Source organism: Hemitrygon akajei, chromosome 26 (genome assembly GCF_048418815.1).
Source record: "Hemitrygon akajei chromosome 26, sHemAka1.3, whole genome shotgun sequence".
NCBI classification, from domain to species: Eukaryota; Metazoa; Chordata; class Chondrichthyes; order Myliobatiformes; family Dasyatidae; genus Hemitrygon; species Hemitrygon akajei.
In genome coordinates, this window is record NC_133149.1 from 22,272,424 (window position 1) to 22,285,090 (window position 12,667).

General features: G+C 36.4%; 1 protein-coding gene across 2 annotated transcripts in view; it reads left to right on the forward strand.

The window, feature by feature from the left end:
• Positions 1-12,430, forward strand: part of LOC140716806 (high affinity cGMP-specific 3',5'-cyclic phosphodiesterase 9A-like) — a 116,038-nt gene extending 103,608 nt beyond the window's left edge. For both annotated transcript variants that reach the window (XM_073029717.1, XM_073029718.1), the window contains exons 17-19: positions 947-1,042; positions 5,798-5,853; positions 6,924-12,430. In XM_073029717.1, coding sequence (XP_072885818.1) covers positions 947-1,042; positions 5,798-5,845 — 144 coding nt within the window. In that variant the 3' untranslated portion in view covers positions 5,846-5,853; positions 6,924-12,430. The remainder of the gene's footprint in view (positions 1-946; positions 1,043-5,797; positions 5,854-6,923) is intronic.
• The last annotated feature ends 237 nt before the right edge of the window (positions 12,431-12,667 follow it).

Here is a 12,667-nt window from a genome sequence, read left to right on the forward strand (position 1 = left end):
TTCTTGTGCATCTGATACAGATACATCAAACTACATCGTTCCTATCACTGGCCGTTCCTGAGATAACTATGCTCTTGTAGCACTCTTCCTGTATTAGATATTCCCATCAAGGTTGGCATTTCACACATTGACTAAGAAATGCCCAGTAAGAATTTCTAGATATCATGATGGATCAACGGTGCAACTGTGTTCTAGATCAGCAAGTCAGATTAAAGCCTTGCTCCAGTCACAACCAAATAATCTATGGAGATACTGTATTTCAGATGTGATATTAAACAATAGTTATATTTATCCATATGGGGAGACATGAAAGATCACTTGTTCTTTTGCTACTTTGTCCTGTGTCAATCACCATGGACTCTTGCTGGGCCCTTTCTGTGCAAAGATGTCTGCTATGTTTGTTGGACACAAACACATGGAAACATGAAAATCAAAAACATAAACACGAGGAAATCAAAAACATGGCAGGTACTAGAAATCTAAAATATTAAAAAAAACAGAAAATGCTGGAAATAATCAGAAATGACAAAGGATTTTTGACCTAAACCATTAATTCTATTTCTCTTTCCACAAATGTGGCCTAACTTGCTGGATGTTTTCAGCATATTCTGTTTTTATTATACATAGGAAAATGCTGAATTTCTTTATAAATCTGAGTTTGTTTCCTTGCATGGTGGGGTGGAAGGTAAATTGCACTGTAGGAGCCATGCCTGCTTATAATTAGATTTGCTGCATATTTAGAGATGGCAATTACAAACGTGTAACATAAGAGGGAAGCAAGAATACTTTCAAAAAGATATTTCTTTGGAAGTCAATAACTTAAATGTCTTTGTAATCATTAGTTGAAAATAACTGTGCAACCATGTTTGGTTATTACTGGGCCACCATACACACTTGTAATGTGAATTACAGTACATTACACTAATCATTGTATATTTGCTGTTAGTTATTTCCACAGATTGAAGAAGCCACAGTACAACCACTGAGAGATTCCAGGGATCGCTATGAAGAGCTGAAGCAGATCGATGATGCCATGAATGAGGTAAATGGAATCAGGCAGCCAGCTACAGTTAATGAAATACATTGCAATTTAAACTCCACCACTGACTTTTTCTTTATATTTCACTTGGGTAGTCTACCACCCAATGGCATGGACACTGTATTTTCCAATTTTAGGTAAAGCTCACCTCCTGTACACCCTCCTTCCAATCCACCTCCGGTTGTCTCATTCTTTTTCTCTTTCCCCCACACCCCCTTCAGCCCCCATCGCCCATTTTCATCGCCCTCTCCCTCCTGGTTCCAAACAACCACTGTGTCCCCTCCCTCATCTGGTTTCATGTGCCCTTCATCTTTCCCTTAATGGTTCCCATTATCACTTTCTTCATGTATCAGATTCCAGCGCTTGTAACCTCCTCACTCATCATTATCCAACCTCTGTCTCCACCTTCACCAATGCCCCCCTACCTGACTCCTTCTGCCTATTTTCTCCCCTTGTCAGCTTCCAGCTATCACAAACCTGCCTCTGTCTCCCAACTCCACCCATCTTCCTTCGCAGCCTGGCTCCTTCTTCTTAGAAAGAAATCAGGAGGGCTAAAAGAAGGAACGAGGTTGCTCTAGCAGACAGATATGTCTTAAGAGCTTCTACAGATATGTTAAGAACAAAAGGATTGCAAGGTCCTCTGGAAGATCAGAATGGTAATCTATGTGTGGAGCCAAATGAGATGGGGAAGATATTAAATGGATTTTTTTCTCTGTATTTACTCAGGAGATGGATACAGAGTCTACAGAAGTGAGGCAAACAGCAGTGAGGTCATGCACCCTATACAGATTACAGAGGAGGAGGTGTTTGCTGCCTTGAGGCAAATTATAAAAACATAGAAAACATGCAGCACAATACATGCCGAACATGTCCCTACCTTAGAACAACCTAGGCTAGAAAAATAGCCCTCTGTTTTTCTAAGTTCCATGTACCTATCCAGGAGTCTCTTAAAAGACCCTATCGTTTCCGCCTCCACTGCCACCGCCGGCAGCCCATTCCACGCACTCACCACTCTCAACGTAAAAAAACTTACCCCTGACATCTCCTCTGTACCTACTTCCAAGCACCTTAAAACTATGCCCTCTCGTGCTAGTGATTTCAGCCTCGATGCCTCTCATTATCTTGTACACCTCTATCATGTCACCTCTCATCCTCTGTCGCTCCAAGGAGAAAAGGCCAAGTTCACTCAACCTATTCTCATAAGGCATGCTCCCCAATCCAGGCAACATCCTTGTAAATTATGGTGGATGAATCCCCGGGGCCTGACAAGGGGTTCCCTTGGACACTATGGGAGGCAAGTACAGAAATTTCAGGGGCCCTAGCAGAGATATTTAAATCATCCTGAGCAACAGGTGAGGCATTGGAGGAGAAGCTAATATTGTTCCGCTGTTTAAGAAAGGTTCTAAGAATAAACCAGGAAATTATAAGTTAGTGAGTCTGACATCTGTAGTGGGAAAGTTATTGGAAGGTACTCTAAGGTACAGGGCATATGAGTATTTAGATAGAAGGGGACTGATTAGGGTTAGTCAGCATGGCTTTGTGCATGGTAGATAATGTCTAACCAATCTTATAGAGTTTTTCGAAGGAGTTATCAAGAAAGTTGATGAAGACAAATCAGTGGATGTTGTCTACGTAGACATTAGCAAGGTATTTGACAAGATCCCGCATGGGAGGCTGGTCAAAAAGGTTCAGTTGCTTTGCATTCAAGATGAGATAGTAAATTGGATTGGACATTGGCTTTGTGGGGAGAAGCCAGAAAGCGGTTGGCTCTTTGATTAGAGACCTTTGACTAGTGGAGTGTCGCAGGGATTGATGCTGGGTCCATTGTTGTTTGACATCTATATCAATGATCTGGATGATAATGTGGTCAACTGGATCAGCAAGTTTGCAGATGACACCAAGACTGGAGGTGTAGTGGACAGTGAGGAAAGCAATCAAAGCTTGCAGTGGGATCTAGACCAGCTGAGCTGGAAAAATGGCAGATGAAATTTAATGCAGACGAGTGTGAGGTGTTGCATTTTGGGAGGACCTACCAGGGTAGGTCTTACACAGAGAGAGGTAGGGCACTGAGGAGTGGTAGAACAAAGGGATCTGGGAATACATGTTTATCATTCATTGAAAGTGGTGTCACTGGTAGATTAGGTTGTAAAGAAAGCTTTTGCAACACTACCTTTCATAGATCAAAATATTGAGTATAGGAGTTGGGATGTTATGTTGAAGTTGTATAAGATATTGGTGAGGCCTAGTTTGGAGTGTTGTGTCTAGTTTTGGTCAACTACCTATAGAAAAGCTGTAGATAAGGTTGAAAGAGTACTGAGAAAATTTACAAGGATGTTGCCGGGACTGGAGGACCTGAGTCATAAGGAAAGATTGAATAGGTTAGAACTATTCCCTAGAACGTAGACGATTTGAAGGAGGTATACAAGATTATGAGGGATATGGATAGGGTAAGTGCAAGCAGGCATTTCCCACTGAGGTTGGGTGAGACTCCAACTAGAGGTCATGGGTTAGGGGTGAAAGGTGAAATGTTTAAGGGGAACATGAGGGGAAACTTCTTCACTCAGAGGGTGGTGAGAGTGTGGAATGAGCTGCCAACATAAGTGGTGGATGCGAATTCGATTTCAACGTTTAAGAGAAGTTTTGTGTAGGTACATGGATGTTTCTATGCTGTAGTTTTCTATGACTCTATAAGAACAAAACAAAAATCCTTTTAGCCACATCAGTTTGTTACATTTGGGTAGTACAGTGGCGCATCTGGGAGAGCTGCTGTGTCTTAGCTCCTTAGCTTCTGAGTTCAGTCCTGACCTCTCGTGTTGTCCTTGTGGAGTTTGCATGTTCTCCCTGTGACTGTATGGGTATCCTCCCAGTGCTCCAGATGCCTCCCACATCCTAATCATTTATAGGTTGATAGGTTAGTTAATTGACCTCTGTAAATAGCCCCTTGTGTGTAGGTGAGTAGTAGAATGGGGTAAGGGGAAAGATGGTGATTGCTGCAATTGTGGGAACAATTGATCTGAATGAAATTAGTGTAAGATTACAGTCAATGAATGTGTGATGGTTGCCATAAACTTGGTAGGCTGAAGGACCTGTTTCTATATTGTATTACTTTATGACTCTGATCTGTGACATAAAACCTTCTGTTAATACTGCAGGTTAGCAAAATCTATCAGTTTTAAACTTAAACCAGCATCAATGGTTGTTTGCAGAGAAAGTTCCATATCAGCCTTTGCTTGTAGAACAGCTCCTTACTCCACTTCGGGAAAAAAAGAGCTCTCATTTTTGCATTGCATCCTCTTGTGTAAAGTACACCACAAATCAGAATTTGTATAATCTCTCCTTGTAATTTAGAGTTCAGGCATTAGAAACTTTATAGTAAATCTAAACTGCACTTCCTCCAAAGAGCCATATGACCTTCCTGGTGTGGGAATTCAAAAAAGCTCACAGGACTGCAGGTGTGAACTAACCAAACTTCTATTCGGCTGCAGCATATCTTTTACCTTTGTGTATTCTTGACTTTTAGATATTGTTACATTAGCTTTTTTCGTTATTTCCCCTACATATCCATGACATATGTTCATGTAAACTTAGGTGTCTGAACCTCCAGCTTCTAGGTTTTCACTATTTAAAAGATGCTCTGATCCAATCATTTTAGGTCCAAAGTGAATGAATTCATAGCGGTGTGCAGTAAAATTGATTTGTCATACTTTTGCTCATTATGTTAGTCCATTAGCACCTGTTGCTAATTCCATTAATTACCTATACTGGTGCCTGCCTTGGTGTTAAAGGTATTCAGAGCTACCCTGCATTCACTGTCTAAGTTATTAATATGTCTATAATTGATACCACAAACTCAGATTCTACAGCATACCAGTAGCCACATCTGTGATTATTAGCTCATTAGCATATTTCAGGTTTTCACCCATTAGCCAGTTTTCTAACCAGCTTAATACTGTGCTTTTCATTCTGAAATTCAACTTCAGCCAACATTTTCTGGTGAGAGATTTCAGTAAATAACTTCCGGAAGTCTACAAAATAATATTCTATAAAGTCCCATCTCCCATTCCATTTGCTGCCACTTCAGAATGTTCACTTGGGTTTATCATGACCTCCTCTTCATGAATCCATAATAGCTTGCAGAAAATTTTAATGGTCAGCATCCCTAACCATAAATGCAGATAATGGTAAGTTCCTGGCTGCAGAATTCTGGCTAAATTGTGTATAAGAACCTGTTCTTTCTCTCTCTCTCTCTCTCACACACACACACACACACACACACACACACACACACACACACACACACACACACACACACACACACACACACACACACACACACACACACACACACACACACACACACACACACACACACACACACACACACACACACACACACACACACACACACACCTTCCTAAATAGAAAAGTGAGCTGCACTTTTCAAATGAAAGGCAATAGTTTCAAATCAAGTCAAGTTGGGATGTTTCTAATCAGAGCATCTGAAACGTTCTCATCTACTTCCTTTACAACCTTGGGACTTCGGTAATGTTATTTGCTTCAGTACTGATACATTACCTAAAACAATTCCATTATGTCCCTATCCTTGATTCAGTATCCAGTCTCCTGGGGTTTCCAGAAGTTTATTATTTTCCTTTGTTTAACTAACTATTTATTACAATGTTTTAATGTTCAGTTTATTACATTCAAGTATTTGCATGCTAAATACTACAATAACTTATTAAAATTTAACTTTACAAGCTGCGGAAGAAAACAGAAAACATCCCTCTTGGCTGGAAGAAGAACTAATTTTCACAGTAAGTAGGTTTAATGTGTAGTCCTGCAGCAATAAAGAAAAACATGAGATGATATTAGTTTAAATGTTTCTGTTTCATTGTGGCAATTGAAACTATATTTGGCATCTACAATTGTTATAGAGCAGTCTCTAACAATTAATGGTATCGTGGAACCAAGCAAGATGGATGAAGGATGAGTTCAGAGATAGTTGGTTAAATTGATTAGCACTACTGATGAGGGGTGAGATATAAACATAAGGAGAAATGGCTTGAGAAGTAAAAGTGTGAATTATTATTAATACCAACAAGATAATGAGCAGGATCACGTGGGGAGGTCAGATGGGTGGAATATCTGACCTTGTAATCTGCAGCTGGATTCAGGACTAGATTCGCTGGTTGTTCCTAATTCTATTGAGATGAGGGGCCAGATACAATTTATAGTGTTAATATTTTATTAGAGCTATCCAATTATCCCCATATTCTGTCAATGGTGCTCTGGAGGGTTGCCCTTCACAAGTGTATAGCCAACTCCCTTAGGAAATTAGTAAAGGTACATATGCTTCATAAGGACTATCAGAGCAAGTACAACATCTTCCCATGACTCAGTTACTAAGTTTACAAAATGCACTTACTTCTAGTGTGATTTTGTGTAGTCAGGAAGGTTTTTGGTTCAATGTCCTGTTACTTAATCTTGCTTAGAATGTTGATAGTGAGTGCTACAATTGGCTTTAGTGTTCCTGCAGGGCGACAATAAATACATTAGCCTGAAGTCCTGATCAGGAACCAATTATTCTGCCGGGCATACTTGTTTTGAAGAATTGTTGGCCAGATTTGGCTATGACGCTCGCACAGATGAGTACTGAATGAGTACAGTGCTGAATTTACTGTGTGGAACCACAATTGGGACTAATCATTAGGCAACTTGCAGAAGCTGATCAGCACCCAGTGAACCAAGAAAAGAAAAACAATTCAGGTCCCTCAGCACAGGAAATTGTGGAGGGGAGGCATGGTAATTAAATGGAACTAATGGGGTTAATATTTGTTTCAATTATTGAAAACTAAATAGTATTTTTAAACTCTCTTTATTACAGGTTTTCAACATATAATTACTGCTGTGGATCTAACAACATTTGACTTGACAACGTTGACTGCTGATAGTGTAACATCTATCATGTGAAGTGAATTCACATCAATCTGCCTTCAGCCTTCATAAACAGGCATTCAGAGATGAGTTCATCAGAGAGTTACTGATTTCAAATTCTTCCAGCAAACTGTCATTTATGTTTTCACTCTTTCAGACAAAAGTAAATATTTTGCACTGAATATTTTAGAGCTCTCGGCTTTGTAACCCTGCTGACTCTTCAGAGTCTGTGGCTCAATTTTTTTCTATCTTTTAACAATGATTTATGAAATTCATATTTATTAGTCATTTGAATTAAATGCCTTTGGAACAGTTTAATTTTAACACTGGTGCACAGGCCTTAAATGTTGGAGAAACCCAAATCAGCTTCTCCAGAAACTCCCGAATTAAATGTTTATAAGAAACATAGAATCTACTTGTTCCAGTCCCTTTTCCCAAATTCAACAAAGAACAACAGCATTATTCAAACTGCAGGTATATTCTTTTCGGTATCATATGGTAAACTTCCATTATATTTGCAAAGACACCCTTCTCATTTCTGAGACAGAATTACGGGACAACCTTAAGCACAGTAAGTAATGAGTTTATTTTCTTTACCATTTGCATTGAAAACACCACACAGTAAAACTAATTGCTCAACTTCTAAACATTGCACTCACTAAACTAATCCTTTATTTACTGATAGTGCTCATAGTTTAAAGATTTATCACTATAAATGAAATTACTGATGATACATTTCGATCTGTTTTCATTTTACACATGACTGACAATTATTTACAAGACATAGTAATAACAGCTAATTCAATAAATTTGATGTAATTTTATTAAGTCTCTTGTTCTGAACACAGAGATCACTGTAACCCACACTGCACTTTCTGTTATAATCTACAACCTCAGTGTAATCAATTCTGTGCTGATACAAGATAACTATGACTAGCCTCTGAGTAGAGATAGAGACGGTAACAGCTATTCCACTCTATCACAACCAATTTTCTGTTCTATGTACAAATGTCAAGTGAGCATTGAGTTTAACTCAACTCATCTCCTGCTCCATTGGTCAAATTAAAAAATGGCACCATGAAATATCCATTAAAATGATGGCTTGATAAATGTCAGCCTCTTCAGAAGCTGAAGATAAATTGGGATTAAAGATATAATTAAGATGAGAGCTGGAATTTATCTAATGCAGTATGTTGAATAAGAAAGAATTTGAGGAAAGTGCCCCCTAATTTTAATATTCAATGTTTCAGATTAAAAACAGTGAAACCTGTAGAGTAACCCCAAAAATGTCAGCCTGATCTGGTATGGTTTTGCTTAATGATAATGCAGATTGGAGAGAGATTTTCACAATACAGAAAACTGGAAGCACCATAAGTTTGGCTCTCTGCCCTGGTTTCTGATCTGCAGTCAGATCAGACTGCACATCGTGAACAGAGATTTGTAATCCCAAATTTCCTGCTTTCCTTTTGCATTCTTTTACAATGTTTTTTTTAACTGTTGATGATATTTTATTTTAAAACACAGCCTTTGAAATACTTTTCTTGAGGAAGGAACCTCTTCAATACACAATGGCTCCGAAAAGGCATAATGCTATAATTGTTCACAGTTACCAAGGAGATAGGCGTGATATACCTCAGCAATGATCAAACCAGATTTTCTGATTTAAACCTGCTGCAGGAAATCACAGAACCTCTACTCAGGAGGTCAAATATCCAGCCTTGAGAAACTCCAATTCTTGTTTGCTAATCTTTCTTTCTTTTTAAATCTTTTTATTAATTTTTAAACAAACATAAATGAAACATGAATACAGAGGGTTTGAGAGTACATAATTAATAGGTTAAGTATACATTCAGATAGATAATAATCCATATATAATAACCTCCCAAACTCATAGTAATTGCAAAAAAAGGAGTAAATAAGAAAAAAAATCCCCAAAAAAAGAAAAGAAAAAAAAACCTAACCAACATGGGCCATTGCATTATGTCAAATATACACAGTAGCATCAATAACTCCATACCTCCATCCAAATAATTAAGGATAATAGAAGCAGGGTTTAGGAAAAGTCAGTTTAACTCATATGAAAATGTTGGATAAATGGTCTCCAAGTTTCTTCAAATTTAACTGAAGAATCAAAGACAACACTTCTAATATTTTCTAAGCTCAAACAAGAGATAGTTTGAGAAAACCACTGAAATATAGTTGGAGGATTAATTTCTTTCCAGTTCAATAGGATAGATCTTCTAGCCATTAATGTAACAAATGCAATCATCCATCGAGCTGAGGGGGATAAACAACTATTATCCACCATTGGTAAACTGAAAATTGCAGTAATAGGATGCGGTTGCAATTTGATATTCAGAACTGTTGAAATAATACCGAAAATATCTTGCCAATAATTTTGCAAACAAGGGCAAGACCAAAACATGTGGGTCAATGAAGCAACTTCAGAATGACACCTGTCACAGGTTGGATTAACATAAGAATAAAATCGAGCAAGTTTATCCTTGGACACGTGAGCCCTATGTACAACCTTAAATTGTATTAGGGCATGTTTAGCACAAATAGAAGAAGAATTGACTAATTGTAAAATTTTCTCCCACTGCTCAGTGGGTATAAGACAATGAAGTTCTTTTTCCCATTCCTTCTTAATTTTTTCTGATACTTCTGGCTGTATTTTCATGATCACATTATAAATGGTGGCTACTAAACCCTTCTGGGTTCAGAGCTAAAATTTTTCCCGTAATGTCCATTGGACATAATTTCGGAAAAGACTGTAACATACTATTCAAGAAATTTCTAACTTGCAAATATCTAAAAAAATGAGTTTTAGGTAAATTATATTTATTAGATAGCTGTTCAAAGGACATAAAACTATTATCTAAAAATAGATTACGAAAACATGTTATACCTTTTGTTTTCCATAATACAAAGGCTTGATCCATAAAAGAGGGCCGAAAAAAAAGTTAGATATAATAGGGCTTGATAAGATAAACTTATTCAAGCCAAAAAATTTACGAAATTGAAACCATATTCGCAATGTATGTTTAACTATAGGATTAGTTATTTGTTTATTCAATTTAGATAAAGAAAAAGGAAGTGAAGATCCTAAAATTGAAAACAATGAAAAGTCTTGTACAGATTTACATTCCAAATTTACCCATTGTGGTATATTGCTATAATCGATTCTTGTGTCCAAAATATTAAATATCAAATATTGACTGCCCAATAGTAAAATCTCAGGTTTGGCAAAGCCAAACCGCCCTCCTTCTTAGGCTTCTGTAAATATTTTTTGCCTAGTCTAGGATTTTTATTCTGCCACACATACAAAGATATTTTAGAGTCAATAATATCAAAAAAAGATTTAGGAATAAAAATTAGTAATGCTTGGAATAAATATAAAATTTTGGGTAACACTATCATCTTAATAGCATTAATTCGACCAACCAATAACAAAGATAATGGGGACCACCTGGTAACAAGTTGCTTAATTTGGTCAATTAAAGGTAAAAAATTAACTTTAAATAAATCCTTATGTTTCTTGGTAATTTTAATACCCAAATAAGTAAAATGATCTGTGACAACTTTAAATGGTAAGTGTTTATAAATTGGAACTTGCATATTTAATGGAAATAATTCACTCTTATTAAAATTCAGTTTGTAACCAGAAAAGCTACTAAACTGAGCAAGCAAGGACGAAATAGCAGGAATAGATCTCTTAGGGTCAGATATGTATAGTAACAAATCATCAGCAAATAATGATAACTTATAAGTCCCTTCCCCACGGGTAATACCCAAAATATTAGGTGATTCACGAATGGCAATAGCTAAAGGTTCCAGAACAATGTCAAATAGTAAAGGACTTAAAGGACAGCCTTGCCTCGTACCACGGAATAACTGAAAAAAAGGAGATCTTTGATTATTGGTAAGAACCAAAGCCAAAGGTTTATAATATATTAATTTAATCCATGATATAAATTTCAAGCTAAAATTAAAATTCTGCAAAGTATTAAATAAGTATGGCCATTCAACTCTATCAAACGGTTTTTCAGCATCTAAAGAAATGACACATTCTGGTATTTTGGATGAAGGAGTATAAATAATATTAATTAATTTTCTGATGTTAAAAGATGAATAATGATTTTTAATAAATCCAGTCTGATCTTCAGAGATAATTTGAGGTAATATATTTTCTAATCTAGTGGCCAAAATTTTACTAAAAATCTTAAAGTCCGTATTCAGCAAGGATATAGGCCGATAGGATGCACATTCAGTGGGGTCTTTATCTTTTTTTAAGAATTAAAGAAATAGAGGCATCATAAAAAGATTGTGGCAATTTACCTACAGTTAACACATTTTTAAAAATTTTACAAAGCCAAGGAGAGAGTACAGAGGAAAAGGATTTTAAAAATTCTGCAGTATAACCATCCGGACCAGGGGCTTTACCTGATTTCATTGAAAAAATTGTCTCTTTTATTTCAGTTTCCGTAATAGGTGTGTCTAGAAGTACACTATCTTCTGTTGTTAATTTTGGGATATTCAATTTTCTTAAAAATTCATCCATTATGGAAGAATCCTCAACAAATTCTGATTGATATAAAGAATTATAAAAATCTTGAAAGGCTTTATTTAGCTCTTTATGATCAATCGTCAAAGTGCCATCTCGTTTACGAATCTTAGTAATTTGTCGTTTAACCGAAGCAGTTTTCAATTGATTAGCCAATTATTTGCCAGTTTTATCTCCATGTACATAAAACTGGGTTCTAGATTTAATTAACTGATTTTCAGTCGAAGAGGATAATAACAAACTATGCTCCATTTGAAGTTCAACTCTTTCTTTATAAAGTTCTTTGCTGGGGGTCACTGAATAAGTCTTATCAATTGCTTTAATTTTATCAACCAATGTTAATATTTCAGAATTAGTTCGTTTCCTAACTCCAGCAGAGTATGAAATAATCTGTCCACGAATAAATGCTTTAAAAGTGTCCCATAATGTTGCACTACAGATCTGTTCTGTAAAATTTGTTGAGAAAATCAAATCAATTTGTTGTTTAATAAAATTAAGAAAGTCTGAGTCTTGCAATAAAATAGAGTTGAACCTCCAAGATTTAGCATTAGAAGATGAATCCATTGTTTTAATAGATAGCTTCAAAGGTGCATGATCAGAAATGGTAATGGAATCATATTTACAATCAATAACATCTGTAAGTAAACGATGATCAATAAAGAAGTAGTCAATTCTTGAATAATTATGATAAACATGAGAAAAGTATGAAAATTCTTTGTCATTGGGGTGTAAAAAATGCCAAATTTCGGGTTGTTTGCTAATCTTAGTTAAGTGCAAAGACTGGTGATGTGTTGGAGAAAATAGGACTGAACTGATTGTTTCTGTTATTGCTCTAAAAATCCTTGCTGCCAGAAACTAGTTTCAATAAATTAGTAAACCAATTCGAAAAAGCAGCATTTTTCTTGTCCATGGTCTTATTAAAAATATGCCATTATCAATTCTGTAGAAAGAAAGAAATATCAGAAAGACACATAAGAGATTCTGCAGATGCTGAAATCCAAAACACACACAAAATGCTGGAGGAACTCAGCAAGTCAGGCAGCATCTATGGAAATGAATAGTCAACATTTTGGGCTGAGACCCTTCTTTTTTGCTCCAAAAAGTAATATTGTACTCTTAAAATAATAATA